Consider the following 24,452-nt stretch of genomic DNA (forward strand, 5'->3'; position numbering starts at 1 on the left):
AGTTATAGGTAGAAGACCCAGATCTAAGGCTGCTCTAGACACCTGGGGGTCTTAAATGAAACTAGAAACTAAAACTCCAGACTATAACTAAAACAAAGAAAAGGGACAGGGGAATAGATCAAGTAGAGAGCCTGCCTAGCAATCAAGAAGCACTAAGTTCGAACCCAGTATTGCCTAACCACTACAAAACTTTTTTTTTTTGCCAGTCGTAGGGCTTGAAGTCAGGGTCTGAACACTGTCCTTGGACTTTTTTTTCTCAAGGCTAGAACTCTACCACTTGAGCCTCAGCACCTCTTCCAGCTTTTTTTTTTTTCTATGTATGTGGTACCGAGGAATCGAACCTGGGTTTTCGTGCATACTAGGCAAGCACTCGGTCCCTACAAAACATTTTTTTTAAAGCCACCTTAATGAAAAGCAAAAAGAAGGTAAGGCACAAAAGAAAGAATGAAAGAACATGCCTTTGATGGTTTCTTCTAAAACAAACATTCCATGCCATTACTACTACAGAAGCTCTACCTCTGTGTGAGGTTTACCTTATATGATTTTAGTTGCCTACAGTTAGCTGCTGCCTACAAAAACTAAATGCAAATCTATGAGTAAATAACTCACAACTTCAAAAGTGTATGTTGTTCTGAAGAATGTGGTGGAATCTTCTGTGAAATCCTGTTCTGTCCCGTCTGGAATATGAACCTTCCCTTTGTCTACAGTATCCCCACTGCATACACTGCCACCTGTTTGCCACTTAAGAACATTCTCAGGGGGCCGGGAATTTGGCCTAGTGGTTAAAGTGCTTGCCTAGCATGCATGAAGACCCGGGTTCGATTCCTCGGTGCCACATACATAGAAAAAAGCCGGAAGTGGTGCTGAGGCTCAAGTGGTAGAGCTCTAGCCTTGAGAAAGTCCAAGGCCAGTGCTCAGGCCCTGAGCTCAAGCCCAGGACTGGCAAAAAAAAAAAAAAAAAAGAACATTCTCAGTTACTGGGTTATTGTTAAGACATCAGTATTTCAGTGTTTGTGTTTAACCTTTATTTTACTTAATAATAGTCTTAAAGTATAAAAGTAGTGATTCTGGTAGTTCTGTTATATTATTTTATCATTATTGTTAATTTCTTCCTGTGACTAATCATTAGTATGTACCCACAGGTAAATACAGAATTGGTACTTCTTCTGTGTCAGACATTCCCTGAAGGTTTTAGAAAGAATATACTGAAGAGCCATATAATGTGTGATTGTTGTTCTTAATGTGCTATGTTATTTCTCATCTCTTTTGTTGTCCCTTGGTTATCTCATATTGTTACAGTATCTTACCTTGTTATCTGGTACACTGTATATATGTTTATTTGAAATAGGATAGGGAAGGGGGAAAACAAGATGAGGGGAGGGGGTGAGGGGAGGGAATTGGGGGCAAAAACATGAGAAGGCATACCAATGTTTATGAAGAAATGCACCTTCTATCTGGCGAATATAATGTAACCCTTCTATTAATTACAATAAAAATGTTAAAAAAAAGAAATACATTGGATGGCAAAAGACAAAAAATACACTTGGACATGATAAATTATATAGCTCTAGACATTCACACAGTGATACCAAAATAGGATATTCTTAGGGAAGGATCACAAAGACTCAATAGCTCTGTGCATATGATCATATAACATGATATTTGTTGAAATGAACTCCAAAGAAATGAAAACAAGAGCTTTTTTGTTTTTGTTGTTTTTTTTGGCCAGTTGTAGGGCTAGAACACTGGGCCTGGATGCTGTAATGAGCTCTCTTGCTCGACTAGTGCTCTACCACTTTGAGCCATAGAACCACTTCCAGTTTTTAGTAATTAATTGAGATAAGAATCTCATGGTGACTTTTCTGCCTAAGCTGGTTTTGAACTGCAATTCTCAGATCTCAGCCTCTTGAGTAGCTAGGATTGTAAGTGGGAGCCACCAGTGCTGGAGGTTTTTTTTGTTACTTTGTTTTGTTTCATTTTCTTCCTTGTTGTTTTTGGTTTCTGACCCTTTTGTCTTGTTTGTAAGTTTATCTGTCTGGGAGAGCACAGAAATGCTGGGACAAAGAGTGTAGCAGTTATACTCATTAGACACAATGCAGAAAATGAACTATACAACTTGGGTGGAGAAAAATAGGAGGAAAAAATGGAAGAAAGTGAGGGAAGGAGAGATGCTCTTCAAAAAGAAATGTACTCATTACCTGGGCCGGGAATGTGGCCTAGGGTGCTTGCCTAGCATGCATGAAGACCCAGGTTCGATTCCTTGGTACCCCATACACAGAAAAAGCCAGAAGTGGTGCTGTGACTCATGTGGTACAGTACTAGGCTTAAGAAAGCCCAAAGACAGTGCCTAGGCCTTAAGTTCAAGTCCCAAGATTGTCAAAAAAATTAAAGAGGAAAGAAATGTACTCATTACCTGACTTATGTAACTGTAACTCCTTTGTACATCATCTTTACAATTATATATATATATATATATTTTTTGCCAATCGCCTAGGCTTGAACTGAGGGCCTGGATACTATCCTTAGGCTTTCTCAAGGCTAGTGTTCTACCACTTGAGCCACAGTACAACTTCCGCCTTTTTCTGCGTATGTGGTACTGAGGAATCCAACCCAGGGCTTTGTGCATGCTGGGCAAGCAGTCTACCTCAAGGCAATGCTCCTGGCCCATACAATAACAATTTTTTAAAAAGGAAGTCCTCTCTAGATCAAGGGGGTGTTACTATATAGTAAAGAAAAAGAAAACTCTTAAATATAAATGAATGAAATAGATAAAAATTAACATTCAGATTCAGTTTATTTTTCACTTAGAAAGTCAAAAGATATCTTAAAATTTCCAGAAACACTCTGTCATATACTTAGTATGGACAATGAAACAGAATTGTTGGAAACAGGTCTGTCAAGAAGATGCTAAGATAGAAAATTATAGTCTCTTCGTTAGTCTCACTGATAGACTGATTTATTAATGGGGACAAGTTTTGATTAAAACCATGTACTATGTAGCCATCACATTTTTTTGTTCCTTGGGGTCACTAAACAGTTTCTATCATCCATAGACAATAAACATCAGGGCTATCCAAGGCTAAGTAATCTTATCTGTATGTAATTTTGCTTAGATTTTTCTAGGTACATAGAAGATAAAATGAATTTAAATGACATCAATGGGGCTTTAGGTTAAAAAATAGAAAAGCTTGCTAGACTGTGCTATTGTTACTAATATAATCTTCTGAAAACTTTAAGCTAAGAGCAAAAAATTCATACATACTGCTCCAATTCCTACTAGAGGCATAAGATACAAATAATAACCATTGAAATTGCCTTTTTACTCCAAGTTACCAGACAATTCCATACATCTAAAATTAAAGAATGGGGAATAATATTCTATGGTTACAGAAATTTGGAGAATGATTGATTTTCTTGGGACAGTTAACTGATTGGTAAGGGTCAACTTTTAAACACTATGGTAAATTTTGAACCTGATATGGGTAGTGGCTATAATGATACAAGTATCAAAAGTCACCAAATGGGACATTTGAAATCTATGCATCTTACTGTTTGCAAATTATATCTCAGTTTAAAAGACTTCAGAGTTTTGGGAGGAGTTAGCACCAATACTAAGGAGTGGCGTAGGAGAAAGTAAACATGACTCTTTTATACCTTGATGTTCATCCAATCAGGCAATATAGTTGATTCAGAATATGCCAGTAAGGAAATGGAAAGGCACAGAAAAAATCATATTAAGTGAAGTAAGCCAAGACTCAAAGGAACATAGGCTCAATGCTTTCCCCATTTGTCATAATCAGTAGTAACCTTGGGTTCTCCTAGCAGAGATTTACAATAGAACAAAACCTAGATACATAAGGCCATATGTTATGATGCTAAATGAAAGGACCTCCAGGATATAGAAACAAAAGCCATATGAGTGATTGTTGTCCTTAATGTACTATGTTATCTCTCATCTCTTTTGCTGTCCCTTGGTTATCTCATACTATTACAATATTTCACCTTGTTATCTGATATATTGGATATATCTGTATTTGGTTATTTGAAATCGGATAGGGAAGGGAGGAAAACAAGATGAAGGGTGGGGGTGGGGATGGGGGGAGGGAAATGGGGACCAAGACATGAGAAAGGGTATCAATGTATGTGAAGTAATACACCCTCCATCTGGTGAATATAATGTAACCCTTCTATTAATTACAATAAAAATATATGGAAAAAAAGATTAGTGTGGTCCATTTCAATGCTTTGTAACTTATTACACAGATTCTCTACGTAGAGTTCTCCAAAGGAACTTTTTTATATTTGCTCTTCTCCTCGCCAAAAGCCTTTTCAAGTCTTTAAAAAGCTTTAGAGTTGTTGATGTTTATGTATGCAAACACATACACACACTTGCCCCAAGAGAACTATGTGCTATTTCTAAACAATGTACCTCACCCTTGTGAAGCAGCCTCAGCTTCAACTAAGGGTAAGCAGTTCTCATCACTGTTACCATTAATCAGTACTGTTTTGGGAAAGTTACTATTGACTGCTGGAGATTTTTTTTCTTACTTTTTGAGAGATAAGGGTCTTATTAAGGATGTCAGGTTGTCTCAAACTTGTGGCTTTCCTGCCTTAACCATCTATGAATGCTGAAATTATATGCAAGCACCAACAAACTAGGCTACTGTTAGAGATTATGACTAAAATATAGGCAGGTCAACAATAATTTGCTATTTTTATCTTCTTTGTTAGGGTCAGTTCGCTGCTGATTTACCCTATGGGTAATTAAGCATATTCATGACAATATGAAATATAAGAATACATATCCAATAAACTGAAGGGTAGTAAAAGGCTATCGGTTTACATGATTGCCAATAGAAAAACACATTCAATTCATTAAATCACTTCAATTAATTTAGTTAAAACCAAATTCTTTTTTTTTTTTTTTTTTTGGTGTCAGTCCTGGGGCTTGAAATCAGGGTCTGTGCACTGTCCTTGGGCTTTTTCCTCAAAGTTAGCACTCTGCCACTGGAGCCACAGCACCACTTCTGGCTTTTTCTATGTATGTGTTACTGAGGAATCGAACTCAGATCTTTGTGCATGCTAGGCAAGCACTCTACCACTTGGCCATACTTTTGGCCCCAAAACCAAATTCTTTCCTTCCTGCAAGTAGTTGTGAGAAGACACTCCCCACCATAGCATTCTCTAGTGTTTGGCTGTGCTGGATACAGGCAAAAAGTTGAATTACAATACAAAAGAGGCAAGAAGCTTAATCTTATTCCAAAGTCAAGTATAAATCATTTGTAGACTATCTGATGCTTTACATTTTCCACATTTCTTTTCTATTAGTGTAGATCCATAGAGAAATGGCATCATTTCTTTTTTTTTTTTTTTTTTTTTTTTGTTGGTTGTGGGCTTGATCTCTGGGCCTGGGCATTGTTCCTGCCCTTTCAGCTCAAGACCAGGGGAGTCACAGCACCAATTCCAGTTTTCTGATGGTTAACTGGAGATAAGAGTCTCACGGGGCTGGCTTAGAATATGATCCTTAGATCTCAGCCTTCTGAGTAGCTAGGATTATAGACGTGAGCCAATGGCACCCAGCTCAAATGGCTCATTTTTTAGTTTTTTTCCAAAGATTTCAAAGTATTTGATAAAATCCAATAACAAGACAGAAAGAAGTGGAGCCTTAATGCTGTTAGTGATTAGCAGCAGGCACAGACAAATACTAGAAACTTGCTTACGAGTGCTAACGCTGTTATATCACATAAGTATTCCCAACTAGCACTCACTACCCCTCTCAGAAGACTATCTCCAAACTTCCCTTCAAATTTTCATAGGGCTTGCTATTTTATTAAAATTGTATTCTTAAGAATAAAACTGAGCCCTAAGGGATCGTGCCTCACTGGCTTGTCACTTACCCATGTTTCTTTAACCTCTTCAGAGCCATCAGTTTCATCTTCCTGAAAAGGAAAGAAGAAAAACAAGAAAATCATGGTCACTGGTGTCTTTGAAACCAGCAAGGTCAGTTCCTATCAGTTATGTGTCTTACTATTTCAAATACAGGCAATGGGGATTGACAGCCAACTGATGCTCTGTTACTGCCACTTTAACAACTGTCACAAGGAGGTAACTTTGAAATATTACCTGTAGTCAAAAAAATCAAATCAACAAAAGCTGAAAATGAGGTACTTTCAAGAAAAAAGTTATCACCTATAGACAGGTGATGTAGCTTAATGTATAAGCATTTGTTGGCTGCATGTGAAAGGCACTAGGTTTGATCTCCAAGACAGGAGAAAAAGAATTATCAGTAGGAAATATTTATATCTAAAATACAATTTCTAGTAAACAACTATTTTTGTCACCTCTCTTACTTCACTCAATAGGTTAATTTTCAAATGAATCATTGGTAATATGTAACCTCTGGTTCACATTGTTGGGCATTTCATTTAAAATGCAGTAAGATTGAATGAAAAGGATCTAGAATAAGATACAGAGGAGGGTGCATTAAAGTCTTGAATGTTTGTGGTTAATAAGCATTGATGTACTTCTCTTTAAAAATCCAAGACTTGGTTCTTTCTCTCCCTCCAAAAAGTAAAAAGCTAGGTTAACAAAACTTAGATTAGGGGCTAGGAGCATAACTTAGTGGTAGAATGCTCACCTAGCATGCATGGGTTTGATTCCTTGATACCACATACATAGAAAAAGCCAGAAGTGGTGCTGTGCTCAAGTGGCAGAATGCTAGCCTTGAGCAACAAGTGTCCAAGGACAGTGCCCAGGCTCTGATTTCAAACCCTAGGACTGAAAACAACAACAACAAAACAAACAACTTAGACAAACCTACAGATTAGTTAGACTCTCTACTTATGTGTAAGATATTGTTGATTATGTGAGTTTCAGCAGCTATTCAGGAGAACTGCTAAAGTTTGCCAAGTTTAGTCACTTCTTTTAGTTGCTTATATGGTAATTGTAAAAGTCTAGCTTTTTTAAAATTCCTTATCTATTATGTACTGAGTACCTACAATGTGTTAGCATTGTTCTAGGTACTGTGCACTTAGCAGGAACACATCAAATGGGTCTCCTACTAGCTGAATCTTTCTTCTCTTTTCCTCAGTGATAATTCTTGGTAATCTTCTAGGTTCATGGCACTATGTGGGCCTCTTCCTTTTGAACTCCACAAAAAGGATGGCAGCTAAGGGAAATCTGGTATGCCCACTTACATCCTTTGTCCAGAAGTTGATGCCTGTGCCTCTTCGCCGCCGCCTCCTCTCTCGGATGGATAACCTATCAGAGGACTGATCATCCAAATCTTCTTCTTTGCTCTCTGGCCAGAGATAAAATACAGCATGGATTTTAAGAAGCTGGGATATGTGCAGTGGAGAACAGCCTACATCTTTCCCAACCATACATACCACTCTTGTCCATTTCCTTTGCAGTTGCTGAATTTGTGGTGGTCTCTAAACTCTCAGAATCAGAGGCTGAAGATTTGCTTGTCCGTAGCAGATGGGAACTGGTATAGATTGAGGGTCTTGACGTGGAAGGAGACCCTGGTGTTGTAGTCTTGTCTAGTTGAGATGGATATCTCAGGTGATGATAGACAGGCTAGAATAAACCAGAGTGAGGTATTAGAGGTCAAATAGAGCCAAACAGTAAAGATAAAAGTCTTATCTAATAGTAAGGATCTAATAAATAGCAGATGCTCAATAGATGAGCAGAATCAACATTAGTCAGGAAACAATAGCTTGACTCCTATTCTGAAGATACTGTCATTCTGACAGCAGTCCAGACAAATTATTCCTAAAATGACCAACGGGATAACACAAATGATAGTAATAAAAATTCTTTTGATCTTGAATAAAAATGACAGACTTTTTGAGATGAAATGCTGAAGGACAAAGTTTATGTGGGAAATAAACAGCTCAGGAAGATGAAAAACGGAATGAGAGATCATCAAGAACAAGTGTGAACATTTTATTGATTTCTGGATACTCTGCCAACATGTCCTAACAATCTTACTAAAGTATTTATTGTCATTATCTTTTTGGTGTGGTGCTGGGAATCAAACCCAGATACATAGGCATGGCAGCCAAGTGCTCTGACATTGATCTATATCTTGTCCCTTGAAACTTAAGAAAAAGTGCCCAGTTTCCTGTTGGAAATATTTTCTGGCATTAGACAATCACTCTTTTTTTTTTTTGCCAGTCCTGGGCTTGAGCTCAGGGCCTGAGCACTGTCCTTGGACTTTCTCAAGGCTAGAGCTCTACCACTTGAGCCTCAGCACCACTTCCGGCTTTTTTCTATGTATGTGGTACCGAGGAATTGAACCTGGGTTTTCGTGCACGCTAGGCAAGCACTCTACCACTAGGCCAAACTCCCTGGCCCCGACAATCACTCTTAACTTGCAAAAAGATAAATTCTCACAATGCAGGAATTATATACTTTTAAATTCATCAACTATAAAAGATAAAATCGTTTGGGCATGGGAGCTTGTAATCCTAGCTACTCAGGGGGCTGAGATCTGAGGATTGTGGTTTGAAGTCAGCCCTGGCAGAAAAGTCCTCATGAAACTCTTAATTTCACTTAACTACCCAAAAACAGCAAGTTGCACTGTGGTTCAAGTGGTAGAATGCTAACCTTGAGCACAAAGAGGCTCAGGGACAGTGCTCAGGTCCTGAGTTCAAGCCCTACAATTGAAGGGGGAAAAAATGACAGAAGCTATAAAAATAAGGTTAATTTTAGTTGAGTACCAGTGGCTCACACCTGTAATCATAGCCACATGAAGATTGTTGGGACCATGGTTCAAAGTCTGTTGGAGAAAACAGTTTCAGAGACTCCTTTTCAATGGAGAACTACAAGTAGTGGTGCCAGTCTGTTGTTATCATAATTATCATAATTATGATGGAAGCCTAACATACATGGATTGTGCCCAGGTACAGGGTGGGAAGCAAAATCCTATCTCAAAAATAACAAGCAATGCCAGGTGCATGGCTCATGCCTGTAATCCTAGCTACTCAGCCCTGGCACAAAAGGACCTGAGATTCTTATCTCCAATTAACCTCTAGAAAATGGGAAGTGGGGCTCAGCTCAAGAGTAGGGTGGTAGCCTTGAACTGAAGAGCTCAGGGACAGCGCCCAGGTCTAGTTCAAGCCCCATGACCCACTAAAAAACATAATAATAAGCCAGGGGCTTGGAATGTGGTTCAAGTGGTAGAGTACTTGTCTAGCATGCATGAAGCCACAGATTTGATTCCTCAGAACCACATTAACAGAAATGGAAGAGATTTTTTTTTATACTGCTCATGGGGTTCCCCTCCACTCCATTTTGATTTATTCCTTTCTGTTGTAGCTTTTGATTTCTGTACCTTTGTTTTGTATATAATTTTATCTAACTTGGGCATAGAAATGGTGGGATGGAAGGTGAACCATTTCATTAGGGAAACCCTATAGTCACTATGTGGGAAATCAAGTATACAACTTTGGAGGGAGAAGATGGGAGGGGAAAAACTGAGAATGAGGAAGGAGGTGACATTGTTCAAAAAGAAATGCACTCATGTAACTATAACTCCTCTGTATATTACCTTTAAAACAAACAAAAATAACAAAGTATGATCCTTAACTCAGCCTTCTGATTAGCTAGGATTATAGGTGTGAGCCCCAGTGCCTGGATGTTCAGGGTTATTTTTAGGCAGGCTCTTGCTATATAGCCTAGGCTGAGGGCAAACTTAAGATCTTCCTATCTTACATCTTACTTCATCTTCCTTAGTGCTAGGATTATAGGCATATATCACCATAGCTGGCTCAGATACAGTATTTTAAAAATCAGTAGTTCACTGCAAGGTAGAATAACATTATAATTCTCCAAATTTATCTGCTTGTCACACTGTACAGGTCAGAAAAAAATGAGCTCACCTCTTCCTGGAATTGCTGACCTTCCTCAGCTTCCTTTGCTGGGACAGTGGAGGGCTCTTCCTTCTCAGTACTCCCCTGTGGTGCTTCAATGGCTGCAGGCTTCTCTCCAGGCTGCTCTTGAGCTTGTCTCTCTGCCCTTGACCTGCTGAAAGTCCTTTCTGCTTCTTGAAGGTCTGTTAGGGTAACACCCTAGGAAAATATCTCAAGATCAGGACAGTTTCACACTAACTTGGAGTAACCAGAACTCAGAAACTTCCCCCAAAATCAAGTAGTCATCAAATCCCATTAAGGTCCGAAAATGTACAATGAGGACGTTTAAATTTAAACGCAGGATTAAAATAAGCACCTTAGTATGTAGACAACTCAGGCCAGAGTCTAGGAACATTTTGAATCTAATACTTCAGCATTCCTAATTTTATCTCCAGAAATAGGTTAACATTGATGTCTGCCTGTTACAGGTGTACTTCTTCATATACATAGTGTTCGGTATTTTTGACACTCCTATTCTCCCAAGATCAAATGGCTAATAAGAGGTTCTCTGAATAGAAGTTATTGGGGAAAAATTGTATTAACAGAAAAAACAGGCACAATTTCTTCAACAAATTGTGTTGGAAAAATTGGTTATGTAAGCAAAGCACAGTGGCTCACACTTGTAATACTAGCTACTCAGGAGGCTGAGATTTGAGGATCACAGTTCAAAGCCAGCCAGGCATTAAAAGACCATGAGACTCTTTAATTCTAATTAACCACAAGAGAAATGGAAGTGGTGCTGTGGCTCCAGGGGTAGGGCATTAGCCTTGAGCTGAGGAGCTCAGGGACAGTGCCCAGGCCTAAAGTACAAGCCCCATGACTGCAAAAAAAAAATTATCTATATGTAGGAAACAAACTAGACTTCTCTCGCCCTGCACAAAAACCAATTCAAAGTTGGTCAAAGATCTTAATGTAAATCTGGAACTTTGAAACTAGAACAGGAAACCACAAGGAAATCACAGGAAGATATAGGCACAATTATTTTCTGCATAGAACTCCAATTGCCTAGAAGACCAAGGATTAACAAATATTGGATTGCATCAAATTAAAAGTTTCTGTACATCAAAGAAAACAGTTACCAGAATCAGGAGATAACACAAAGGGCAGGAGAAAATCTTTGCCAGTTATTCAATAGATAAAAGCTCAAAAGAGGGCCAGGAGTTTGGCCTAGTGGTTAAAGTGTTTGCCTAGCATGCATGAAGACCCGGGTTCGATTCCTCGGTACCACATACATAGAAAAAAGCCGGAAGTGGTGCTGAGGCTCAAGTGGTAGAGCTCTAGCCTTGAGAAAGTCCAAGGACAGTACTCAGACCCTGAGCTCAAGCCCAGGACTGGCAAAAAAAAAAAAAAAAAAAAAAAAAAAAAAGCTCAAAAGATGATAATTCAGCGCTAGCCTACAACAACAGCAAAAACTAAAACCAAAATAAAAAAAAAAAAGAAACCCTCTTACTACCCTGGATTAGCTTTTCTCTAACATCATTTCCTAAGTAATTCAGGGAATCATATAAAGATGTTTATATTCCCCCCTACCACTTACCTTCATTCACTTATTCAATAAATACAGATGCTGATTATTTATTTACTATCTGCTGTGGGAGAAAATTATAAACAAAAATACAATCAGTCTCCTACTTCATTTCCACTAGGATGACCAAGCCAGGAAACAAGTACTAGCAAGAATGTGGACAAATTAGAAACCTGTGCAACAATTATAGGAATATAAACAGGTGGATCTGCTATGGAAGTAGTATGCCTGTAATCCCAGTACTGAGGAGGTCAAGGCAGGAGGCTCACAAGCTCAAGGCTAGCCTAGGAGCCATAGCAGGTTCAGGCTAGTTTGAATTAACACAGTGATACTGTCTCAAAACTCTTAATAAAAGTAAATTTTAATTAAAAAATTACCACATGATCTAGCAAATTCTAATTCTAAGTATATACCCAAAAGAACTGAAAGTAGGATCTTGAAAAGAAAGCATGGCAGATAGTATACACCATGCTCATAGCAGCATTATTAACAAAAGCCAAATGTCTATCAACAGACAAATGGATAAAGATATATGGCATATACATACAATGGAATATTATCCAACTTACAAAAGGAAATTCTTACACATGCTACACAATGGATGAATCTTAACATTGTGAAATAAGTTAGATACAAGCAGCTATATGATTCTACTTATATGAGAGTCCTAGTCAAATTTATAGAAACAGAAAGAAATGACTGCTAGGAGAAGTGGAGAATAATTGCACAAGTTGTACAAATGTACAAGTTCTAGAGGTGGATAGTGGTGGTAGCTGCACAACAAGGTCAATGTACTTAATACCAATGACCTATACATAAAAATGGTGAATTGATAAATTTTATGCTATGTATATTTATTGCAATAAAACAACCCCCCAAATAGTGAGTCTTGGTCCTCATAGAGGATACATTCTAATAAGTGGAACACACAAATAATCATCAAACAAAATATAATGGCAGAATATTTGACCCACTTGGGAGGTACAGGGAAGACAACAGGACTTTTTGCTACCATATAAAATATCCCTTTCTTAGTCACCAACTTTCCTATTTGACATCTGCAGAGCATTTAAATCTGGCAAACATTTTCTTTTTGCTGGAAGCTGATTTTCCCTTCAATTCCAGTGTCACTGCTCTTTTCTGGTTTTTGTTTCACTTTTCTATATATTCCCTTTTATACCCTGCTACATGAGCTCATCTTTCTATGACTCCTTAAGTAATTAATTATAGCTTTCTTTCCATTATCACTGCCATTTCAACCTGGGTCATAAACTTGTCATTTTCAGCTTGGCCCACCAATAAAAGCTCCCTAAGAAGTCTTCTGGTTTTTTGGCTTGGCAAACATATTCTCTTAACCACTCCCATTAATTCTCTGAATGGAGATTTTTGTAAAATATTATATAGGTTTATCGTATACTTCCAATTGCTCCTGGGCTTCTTTCTGCCTTTATGTTCAAGACTAGTACTCTACCATTTGAGTCACATGTCCAACTATGGATTTTTGATGGTTAATTAGAGCTAAGTCTCATGACAGATATCAGTCTCCTAAGCAGCCCGGATTATAGGTTATATATAAGTTTTTATATGAGCATATGTCTCTAATGTATATACCTAAGAGTAGAATTGCTGGGTCAAATGGAAACATTTAGAGGAACTGCTAAACCGTTTTTCCTCAGAGAACCTTTAAGTGTAATGGGGTAGAGGAATTGTTCACATCCTTTAGTCCAAGTAGAATAATTAGTTTGCTTTGAACTTGGAGAAATGAGTCAGGTACCCAATAGAAATGGTAGTAGGTAGATATAGCTATTCACTCTTTTGATGTGTGCAATGGAAAATTAAACATAAAAAAACTTTAATATAGTAGCTGTAACAAGTCATTTATTATAATAGTATGTTTAAAATGTAACCTAATGGAAAGGTAGACAGACAGAAATACATTAATAAAAAGGAAGTTTCACCCACTTGAGTAGACCTTCGTGTCTGCCGAGCTTGCCTGGAACGTGCTTTCCGTAAAGATTCTGCTTCCTCATCACGTACAGGAGTCAGATAGGATCTACAGAGAAAAGAGAAGGCAGAAGAAGTAAGAGCACTGTTAAGGGAATGACAAGGTGCTGCCACATCCTGAAGGAAGGTCTACACTTCAAGAAGGAACCTTGTCAGAGTCAAAATAACATGGATTCTATTCACCATCAGTAAATATGACAGCACTCAAAGAACATTATTTGTAATTATGTTACTCTTCATTCAGAACCAGGTCATCTGTAGAATAAAAATCCTACTTCTTCCTTCTCTAATTTTTATTTCCTTTCTTGCCATAATGCTTTAGTTGAAGTTCTAGGACATACTGAAGAACAGCATCAACTAAATATACATGTTCTCTGTTCTTGCCTTCAGAGAGAACACTTTTTATCATTTAGTGTAAGTTTTTTTTTTTCAGATTATCATTTACCAAATTAAGGTAATTCCTTTTCATTCTGATACCAGTCAGGCTAAGAGGGTTTTATGTTACATATTTTTGTTTTTGTCCATCATAGTACTTGAACTCTGGGCCTGGGATTGTCCATGAGCTCTTCAGCTCAAGACTATCGTCCTACCCCTTGAGTCACAGCACCACTTCCAGTTTTCTGGTGGTTAATTGGAGATAAGAGTCTCACGGACTTTAATGCCCGGGCTGGCTTTGAACCATGATTCCTAGACCACAGCCTCCTGAATAGCTAGGGTTACAGGTGTGAGCCACCATACCTGGCCTCCTACTTTAGAATTTTTTCAAGTATGTTCTACAACCTGAACTTATACCTATTTTTGGCAGAACTATTGAAAAACCCCATTTCAACCAATATCTGGGTGTGATGGGAATGTGGCCAACATCCCAGCGGCAAAAGATAGTAAGAGAAAGGAGTTTGTGAGATCCCTATTTCAACAGAAAAATATTTGGGTGTGGTGGCATACTCCGCACATCCTGCTATAGCAGGAAGTATAAGTAAGAGATTATTGTTCAGGTAGGTCTAGGCAAAAGCAAGACCCTATCTCAAAAATAACTTGGGTCAGCTGGGGTCAGTGGGTCATGCCTGTAATCCTAGCTACTCAGGAGGCTGAGATCTGAGGATCTCAGTTCAAAGCTGGCCTGGTCACTAAAGTCTGTGAGACTCTTATCTCCAATTAACAACCAGAAAAAACCAGAAGTGGCGTTGTGGCTCAAAGGGTAGGGTGATAGCCTTGAACTAAAGAGCTCAGGGACAATGCCCAGGCCCAGAGGTCAAGTCCCACAACTAACAACAACAACAAAAATAAATAAAATTACAAAACTCCAAAGAGCTTGTTCATGTGGAGGGATACATCTACCTATTAGAAATAAATTAGAAAGTACATACAAGTGCATGTTAACATTAATAGTATAATAAAAAAATATATTTCCCAAAGCATAAACATTTTTGAAGGAAGAAAATATTTTATAATGCTGGCTTAGAAGACATCCAGGTTTTGTTTTTTTTTGGTTGGAGGCATGATTTTATTGTGATTATTAGAAGGGTTACATTATATTCACCAGATAGAAGGTGTATAACTTCACGAACATTTTCTCATGACATGGTCCCCATTTCCTCCCACCCTCCTCTGCTTATTTTGATTTCCTTCCTTCCCTATCCAATTTCAAATAACCAATTAAGCACATATAAAATATATCAGATAACAAGGTGAAATATTGTAACAATATGAGATAACCATGGGATGGCAAAAGAGATGAGAAATAACATAGTACATTAAGGACAATAGTCACTTTCTCTGATATTTCCAATCGGATACTGGCAGAACCCACAGATATAAAAACTGTAGATAAAGGGTAGAGGGTAATAAACTTCATTATACATATCACTTTCATTAGTACTTTCAACAAAACTTTGTACAATAATGGAAATGTCCAATATACAGTCAAATATAGGAGTCACTCAGTCATATAGGAGCTAAGGCTGGGCACGAGTGGCTCCCAACTGTTAATTCTAGCTATTTGGGAGGCTGAGATCTGAGGATCATGGTTCAAAGATAGCTGGAGCAAGAAAGTCTATAAGATTCTTATCTCCAGATGGCCACCAAAAAACTGAAAGTGTAGTTATAGCTCAAGTGGTAAAGTACTAGTTTTGACCAAAAAAAGCTCAGGGATAGTGTCCAGGCCCTGAGTTCAAACCCCAGGACCAGCACTGTTCCCACCAAAAAAAAAAATAGGGAATTGATTTTGTGTGTGTGTGTGTGTGCGCGTGTGCGTGTGTATGCTAGTACTGGGGCTTGAGCTCATGGCCTTGTGATCTCCTTTAGCTTCTTCCCTCTGTCTAGCACTCTACCAATTAAGCCACTGCTCTTCAGCTTTTTGGTAGTTAAGTAAAGAAAAAAGTATTTTTTCTTGTTCTATTTGTTATTTTTTGTGTGTGTTGGTACTGGGGATTAAACTCAGGCCCTGGGAGCTGTCCCTTAGATTTTTTTTGCTCAAGGCTGGCTCTCTACTACTTGAGCCACAGTTCCACTTCTGGCCTTTTGGTGGTTAACTGGAGAAAAAGAATCTCACAAACTTTCCTGCCTAAGCTGGCTCTGAACTGTCATCCTCAGATCTCAGCCTCCTGCATAGGTAGGATTACAGTGTGAGTCACTGGCACTTTCCTGATTTTTAATTTTGTTTAGTTCTAATTAAATTTGAATAGCCACAGATCGCTACCTGACTGCAAACTAGATCCAGCTCATATATCTAATGGAATTTTCTTAAGAGTACAATTTGGATCATTTATTCATTTTCTGTATTTATGTGTGGCTGAATTACATTTAGTGCCAAACTGATATCTGCTGTATCCCTAATCTGTTTTCGCTTTCCTTCATTCTAGCAGAACATACTTCATGGTCTTTCAGGAGGCAAGGAATAAAGTAGAAAAGAGAAATAGCTTGCAAATATTGTTTTTTTTTTTAAGTCTGGATAGCTATAGCTTTAAACAGTTTTATGGCAGAGGGAAAAGGAAGGAAGATGGACATTTGTGGACAAAAGTTGTGAGATGGTTGGGAGTTTGGCCTAGTGGTAGAGTGCTTACCTAGCATGCACAAAGACCCAGGTTCGATTCCTTGGTACCACATACATAGAAAAAAGCCAGAAGTAGTGCTGAGGCTCAAGTGGTAGAACTTTAGCCTTGAGAAAGCCCAAGGACATCACTCAGGCCCTGAGTTCAAACCCCGGGACTGGTAAAAAAAAAAAAGTTATGAGAAACATAGTGGGAGATGGAGATAAGGGAAATCAGAGAATGGCCAAGGAGATCGAGAAAAGCAGAGAGGCTCAAGAATATCTAGGCAAGCTGAGCCAGAGTTGGCCTTACAGAAAACTCTGAAGTTCCCAGGTTATCCTCAAAGGAACAGCAAGTTGAGAATCACACAGCTAGAGACAATACAACTTGCCTATAGCTACCTGTCTAAATGATGACATCCACACAAAAAAAATGGTCCTGGTACTCTGACAGACGACAGAGCTTTGCAATATCCTAGGGATAAGGGACATTCCAGGAAGGACTGGTATTATTATTATTATTATTATAGTTGTTGTTGTTATTACCAGCTCTTGAGGCTCCAGGATCAGAAACAAAGTTGAAACATAATTTCCTTAAGTGGCTTTGGCAGGTGAGGGGTTGGGAGGGGGTAAGTATGATCAAAGTGTATTTTAATACATGTATGTAAAGTCATAATAAAACTCATTTTTTAAAATTGCAAGAAAGATTTAAAAAGGAAGCGTTGGTGAAAAAGATGTAAAAAAGGGGGCATTAATCAAATTACATTGTGTGCCTATGTGGAAATATCACAATGAAGCCTCTCATTTTGTACAATTAATATATACTAATAAATAATGCTTAGGTGAAAAAAGGAATACAGTTTGTTAGCCAGGTAAGTTTAAAAGCAATTGATTTCATTTTCTTTCCAAAGTTCTTATTTTTCGTCTATGCTTCCCAGAGGTAATATAGTTCTAATCTGACATCTTTTTCTATGTGGTACTTTTAAGTTTTATTAGCTAATGCTGAGGCTTCCACCTTTAAGATATTTATAGATATAGCATACAAGAACAAGCTTACAGATGTAGCATACTTCAGAGCTACTTTCTTGGTAATGCACCATTTACACTCTGCTGTCTCCATATGCCTTAGCCCATACCAACCCAGTTTCCCTCTGCCCACTTTGACCCCAAGAAAACAGACGGTTACCTCCTTGCGCAGGCCTGCATGGCAGAATGAAGGTCAAGAGATGTGTGGAGACGGATAGAAAGAAAGGTAAGAGGCTGCTGGGAAAATGCAGTCTCAGCACCCGGTATCCCTTGGAAACTGGAAAAGGCTTGCACTGCCACTGCTATCTAGCAAGCCAGAGGCAAAGCTTTCAATTTGCTAGGAAGCTGCTACTAAGAAGGAGGAGGAGAAGGAAGGGGAGGAGAAAAGAGGAGGAAGGTAAAATTTGGGGGCTCAGCAGAGCCAATGCTGCTTGTTAATAGTTCCCAAAATACCACTCCATTAGATGCATATTTTATACACTGTACCAGAGCAATCAATACTACTTCTCATTAGAGGAGAGGGAGGTAGAATTCTTTCTCAAGTGAAAGAAGACAAAGCAAGAGAAATGTATTATTCTCCTTCTGGATAGTATTTCATCTGCCCTTGGGCTACCCTAGTTGCTGTACCCATCCAAGTGAGCTGTAAATACTGCCTCACTGGGAGCTCTGGCCTACCCAGCTGGCAAATACCAACAGTGGAGAAGAGATAGACTTTAAAAAATTGATAAACACAGGACAGAAATGAAGGCGCAAATTTCAGATCCACTATAAATCGGTTAATAGAGGAAGCTCAATTTGATAATCTAGTTTCAGATCAGGAAGGTTTCCAGCTTTAGTGTGTCATATATCAAGGAATGGTCTATTTCACAGTTTATGATAATTGAATTCAAATGTCTGTGTATCACGCGCTATCCCTGTCCCGCAAGGAAGACATGCGACACAATGCTAGCTTAAGTAGGATCCTTTATTCTTCTTCTCCTTCCTCTCTCCAGGCCGCTATATACAGGCAGTGGGCCAATCAACTCATGCCAGCTCGCTCAGGCCCTCCAATCACGGCTTCACACGCTCCAGTCATGCACCCTTCATGCATCCGGCCACGCAGAGATCAGGCTTCCGCTAACAATGGCAGCACTCCCCAAAATGGATGCCGGCCTTCATCGGGTCATGCAGCAGATATCCCTGAGTCACGCAGCCACCAGCACCGCAGGCGGCCCCACAGTGAAAGGGGGACGCGCGCCTCCAGGTCCCGCCACCGTGCGGGAGGGGCCGGGCTCCCCACATCTGTGTATCATTTTTGCCTCTCTAATTCAACACTGAGATCAGTGTTTAAGGAACCAAAAGCTACAATGTAGGACACCAAAATTAAGAAAGAAAAGAGCCTATTATCCTAACTACTCAGGAGGCTGAGATCCAAAGGATCCTGGTTGGTGACCATGCCAGCCAGGAAAGTCCACAAGGATCCATCTCCAAAATAACCAGCAAAATGCTTTGTTCAAGGCATGGCTTGGCAGTAGAGTGCCAGCCTGACAATGTGAGGCCCTTAGTTCAACTCCAATATTGCCAGAGGGAGTGGAGGAAGATAAAGATAAGGAAAAAGGAAAAAGGGAGAGAGGGAAAAGGAGAAAGGAGAGGGGATTTCCTTCAGTCAAGTATCTTCAGAGGGAGGAAAGCGAAGGAATGTGGGGAGAAGAGGACGGAGGGGTAACACTGTTTGACGAGAAATGTACTTATTACCTTACTACGTAACTATAACACCTCTGTATATCACCTGTACAATAAAATGAAATTTAAAACAAAAAGAATCCTCTAGAGCAGTATTCTTTAGAAGACGTTAACTTTGTGCCCCCTTCAGGGCAGTTGAGACAGAATTATCTGGTCCAAAATGTCAACAGTGCTGACTATATAGAACTTGAGGCTGGCCTACTTTTTCTATAGCAGAAATGAATCTTTTAAGCATTTCAGACCTTGTAGTACCAGAGCAGTCCTACATGATACATATGCTAATAGGCTAGGCTTTGTGCCCTTTGCTTACCACACTGCATTGCAGACAGTGCACAGTGGCAACAGAAACTATATGGCTTGCAAAGCTCCAAATATTGACTCCTGGCTTGTGAAAGATTGTGCTTAGTCCTGCACTAGTCTCTTAAGTTATATAGTAGTAAACTATGATCCTAAGAACCTCCTTTGCTTTACAATGGATTCTGATGTTTCTGTGACCTATCTTAGCTAAGCTATATATCATCTTCAATTTTTTTTCTTCTGAAAGTTTGTTCCATTAAAACAAGCCAGCTTTCAGTGCCAAAGGCACTTCACAAAAAGACCATGTTTTCCTTATGTAGGTCACTTTACAACTAGCTCACTGGTCAGAGCATGTGTTACTGATGCCAAGAATGACAGCCTCTGAACCAACAGGGCCAGTGAGAGCTGCTTTATTTCATACCTTCAGGCTATATCAACTAGCCCTAGCCAACTGTCTCAAATACTTATCAGTAACTACAAAGTAGATGATGATAAAGTCAGCACCACTACAATTTTTTAAAAGAAGAAAATAAAAGAAAGTTAACATACAAAACATACATCATGTATATAATCTAAGTTTCAAACAAGAATGGTGAAATAAATAATAGAATATCTATATGATAATAACTTATGTGGACTATATAAGATAAACAAACAACACTATAGTTACATAACTTGCATATGGTTATATAACTTGTATAATATTTATATCTGCAATATGTAAAGAACTTAAGCCAGTTCAAAATAAATCAACAGCCCAACAATAAAAAAATTAACAATGCCTAATGGAGCAAATCAAGAAATTCATAAAATAGGAAGCTAGAAAAGTTTAGAAATCAAAGAGAAAATGTTGTCACTAGTATCAAGAAATTGCAAAATAGAACATCTCAAGTGTAACCTAGCTAGACCAATATGTACTTATCTTTTAGACACAGAACTTCCATGGAAATACTACACAAAGAATGTGTAAAGTAGCAGCAGTACTGTGTGTGTGGAGGGGGGAAGCAGTGGAGGAAAAAACAAAAAATGTAAAAAAGGAAGAGACAGAAAGGGAAGAAGAAAGTAGGGTGGGAGGCAGTAGGGAGAAGGTGGGAGGGAAGAAGGATGGACTCAGGAAAGAAGGAAGAGTTCCTAGACCTGTAGTTTAAAATCTTTACTTGAGCTGTGGCTCAAGTAGTATAGTGCTAGCTTTGAGCTTAAGAGCTCAAGAGCCTGGGACAGTGCCCAGGCCCAGAGTTCAACCCCCATAACCCACCAAAAAAAAAATTACTGAACATTAAACTAGCATCAACAGTCATATAAAAACTGTTAGCACCCAGGTCCAGAGTTCAAGCCCCACAACTCACCAAAAAAATAAAAAATTACTGAACATTAAACTAGCTTCAACAATCATATAAAAACTGTAATCCCAAGCTATATGCCAGATGGCACATGCCTGTAATCTAAGTTACTCAGGAGGCTGAGGTCTGAGCATCGTCATTCAAAACCAGCCTGGGCAGAAAGTCCCCATGAGACTCATCTCCAGTCACTCAAAATCGAGAAGTGATGCTGTGGCTCAAGTGGTAGAACGCTAGCTTTGAGCAAAAAGAGGCTCAACGATAGTGCCCAGGCCCTGAGTTCAAACCCCACAATCAACAATAACAACAAAAATCCTGTAATCCCTTCTCCACCTTTAAAAACTGATCAATTACATTTTAATAATTTAAATTTCACAGATTTCTGAATTTTCCCTTTAGGTCAGATTAAAATGGAAAAAGTCTCTGAAGGGAAAAATCAGATTTACCTTCAGAGAAAGTCTATGTAGCAAATTTATTTCTTTAGTCCCCAAGACTCAGTAGATAGGACAAGAGTGCTGGAAAGAGGACAGTTAATATGTATAAGATTAGAATTAAATGGAAGGAGTAATTTCTACAGGAGCATAGTAAAATAACTATGATTCAAAATAATCAAATATTTAAACTTGTAGAAAGGATTTTGAATGTTTCCAATGCAAAAGTACTATGTATGTCTGAAGTGATGCGTGTCATGACGCTCATTTTATCATTATATACTATACATTACATTGAAACATTACTCAATACCCCATAATTGTATACAGATACTATGTATCAATTAAAAGTTTTAAAAATAATATTTAAGGCATATTACTTTTTAAAAAGGGGGATTTCCTGTGGTATAATTGATATACAATAAAATTGTCTCTTTTGAGTAAACAGGTCTAAGAAGTTTTGGCTTTCTATTATTTATTTGTAGTGCTGGGGTTCAAACTTCTAGTGTCACATAAGCTAGGCAAGCAGTCTACTACTAACCCACTGACCTACACCCCCATCCCTAACAATAGCCTAAGTTTTTTTTTTTGACAAATTCGCAGTGCTCCATGATTATATCACCATAGTTAAGATAAAGACCATTTCTGTCAGCATCCAAATTCTTTTTATTTTATTTTGTTGGTGGGTAATGGAACTTGAACTTGGCCTGGGTGCTGTCCCTGAACTCTGCAGCTCAAGGCACTACCCTTGAGCCAAGCCCCACTTCTTGTTTTCTAGAGGTTAATTGGAGATAAGAGTCTTAGCTCCTTTTGTGCCTGGGCTGGCTTTGAATCTTGATCCTCATATCTCAGCCTCCTTAGTAGCTAGGATTACAGGCATGAGCCACTTCACCCGGCTTCAGCCTCCAAATTCTTGTAAAGCGTTTTACAGTCACCATTATCTTAGGTCACAGAGGTTTTTTTTTTCTTCTTCTTTTAATTATAGAAAAAAAATTACAACTCACTATTCAAAAATGAGCTTTTCATTCATACCAAAAAGTAGTGTATAAACCAACAAATGCCTTAGTGTACTAAATTAGATGCTAGCTGCTGCCCTAAATTGTATATTACAACAAAAAGAAAGGACTCGAGAACCTGGGAAAAAAAACCAAACACCTGTAACAATACTGGAGATGGATGAAGATATAAGGAGAAAGGAGGATAATGGTCACATATTGCTATTTCTATAGAGTCCCTAGAGAAGTCAGGAACTGCTCAAAGCTTCTTTATATGTCCTATTATGAAGAACAGCAGAGAAGTGTGGGCTGGAGGCAGAGATCTCAGTGACAGCTGGAATATGGAAAAAATACAGCCTGGAAGAGTCCCAAGAGAGATATGGAGGCCTGTGGAATGACATTTAAGGAAATGCATTGGAAATAAGACTAAGAAGGACATTAAAAAGAAGCACCCAGAAAAGACAGATGAAAGCCAGGAAAGAATAGTGTCAAAGAGGTTGTGGTTGAATAAAAATTTTAAAAATCAGCAGTTAACTTTATAAAGTGCTCTTAGAGTTTAAATATGAATTGACTATGAAATCTAATAACTAGGAACTTTGCAGGATTTTTTTTCCCAGAGTAATTTTACTGGTTGAAGAGTGAAAAGGAAGCCAGTAAGTAGACAAATGAAATTAGAATACTTTTTCAAGATTCAACAGCAAAGGGAAAAGTGGAATACAGGAACTCCAGAGGGCAGTATGGAGCCAAGGTAACTTTGTCATCTTTTTTTTTTTGAGATCATGGGACTTGAACGCACTGTCCCTGAGCTCTTCAGCTCAAGGCTACCATCCTACCCCTTGAGCTACAGAGCCACTTCCAATTTTTTTCTGGTGGTTAATTGGGGATAAGAGTCTCACAGAATTTAGTGCCCAGGCTGGCTTGAACCGTGATCCTCAGATCTCAGGCTCCTGAGTAACTAGGAGTATAGGCGTGAGCCACTGTGCCAGCCGACTTCTTTATCTTAGAAAATGAGAGTACTTTAAAGAATCATTCGTTTGGCGGGGGAGGGTAATGGGTACCAAGACATGTGAAAGGGTATCAATGTATGTGAATTAATGCACCTTCTATCTGGCAAATATCATGTAACCCTTTTATTAATTACAATAAAAATTAACCCCCCCAAAAAAGAATCATTCGTTCTTTTACACTGCTTAAGCTTTTCACATTCAAATTCTACCTCCATGAGCCCAACAAAGCCTGTTCTAGCCAACTACCATCCTTTATTTTGAGGGGGGGGGGTCAGTCCTGGGAGCTTGAACTCAGGGCCTAGTCACTGATACTGAGCTTTTGTGTTCAAAGCTCATGTGCTTTTCCACTTTGTGCCACAGGTCCATTTCTAGTTTCTGGTGGTTAACTGGAGATGAGTCTCATAGATTTTCCTGCGTGGGCTGGCTTTAAACCGTGACCCTCCTGATTACAGGTGAAGCCACCAGTGCCAGCACCATCCTTCATCTTAATGGAAGATTCCTATTAAATGCCTGAACACCATTTTGCAAGAGTAATATGTATTCATGATATACTGTACATGTATTTGATGTCCTCAATCTTGAAGGTAAAGGTAGGGCATTTCTAAACAGAAAAATACCAAGCATATGAATCGTAAAGCAGTCATCGATAACTTGGAATACTATGATTTTAGAATGCAGTATTACCAGATGGGTTTTGATTGCTCACACTTCTAATTCCAACTTTTTGGAAAGCAAAGGCTATTGTAGTTGGAAGCAAGTCAGGGCCAAAAAGATCATGAGATCCCCTCCCCACACCTCAACAGAAAAATACTGGTCAAGATGACATGCCTGCCATTCTAGCTTGCAGTGAGAAGTATAAATAGAAGAACCACAGTGCAGACCTGTCAAGATAAAAAGTGAGACTCTAATCTCAAAAATAATTGCAGCAAAAAGGGCAGTAGAGAATCTGTGTAACAAGTGCAAGGACTTAGTTCAAGCCCTACTACTGAACCTACCCCCAAGAATTCAGTATTATGTACAATCTTCTCCTACCTGTCCGGTCCCTAATACGTTAGCCAATTAAGTAACTCAGACAAGAGATATTAAATGGCTTGCATGAGAGGACATCAATTGTGTGCTTCTTGGAAGAGTAAAGTAGGTATCCTGCTTAAAACCTAAGAAGATGT

General features: G+C 38.7%; 1 protein-coding gene and 1 long non-coding RNA gene across 4 annotated transcripts in view; one reads left to right on the forward strand and one right to left on the reverse strand.

Annotated features, from left to right (window-relative positions):
• Ppp1r12b (protein phosphatase 1 regulatory subunit 12B) overlaps positions 1-24,452 on the reverse strand; it is a 195,579-nt gene that overhangs the window by 74,489 nt on the left and 96,638 nt on the right. For all 3 annotated transcript variants that reach the window (XM_090341421.1, XM_090341420.1, XM_090341418.1), the window contains 5 exons: positions 13,402-13,492; positions 9,885-10,073; positions 7,389-7,578; positions 7,197-7,300; positions 5,898-5,939 (listed from right to left, as the gene is read on the reverse strand). In XM_090341421.1, coding sequence (XP_090197547.1) covers positions 5,898-5,939; positions 7,197-7,300; positions 7,389-7,578; positions 9,885-10,073; positions 13,402-13,492 — 616 coding nt within the window. The remainder of the gene's footprint in view (positions 1-5,897; positions 5,940-7,196; positions 7,301-7,388; positions 7,579-9,884; positions 10,074-13,401; positions 13,493-24,452) is intronic.
• Positions 5,919-19,273, forward strand: LOC150058541 (uncharacterized). The gene is made up of 4 exons (XR_016536893.1): positions 5,919-6,000; positions 7,115-7,182; positions 17,601-17,723; positions 18,490-19,273. It is a non-coding gene; the product is annotated as an uncharacterized LOC150058541 (long non-coding RNA).

This window comes from Megascapheus bottae, chromosome 10 (genome assembly GCF_031878675.1).
Source record: "Megascapheus bottae isolate mThoBot1 chromosome 10, mThoBot2.hap1, whole genome shotgun sequence".
Classification (NCBI taxonomy): Eukaryota; Metazoa; Chordata; class Mammalia; order Rodentia; family Geomyidae; genus Megascapheus; species Megascapheus bottae.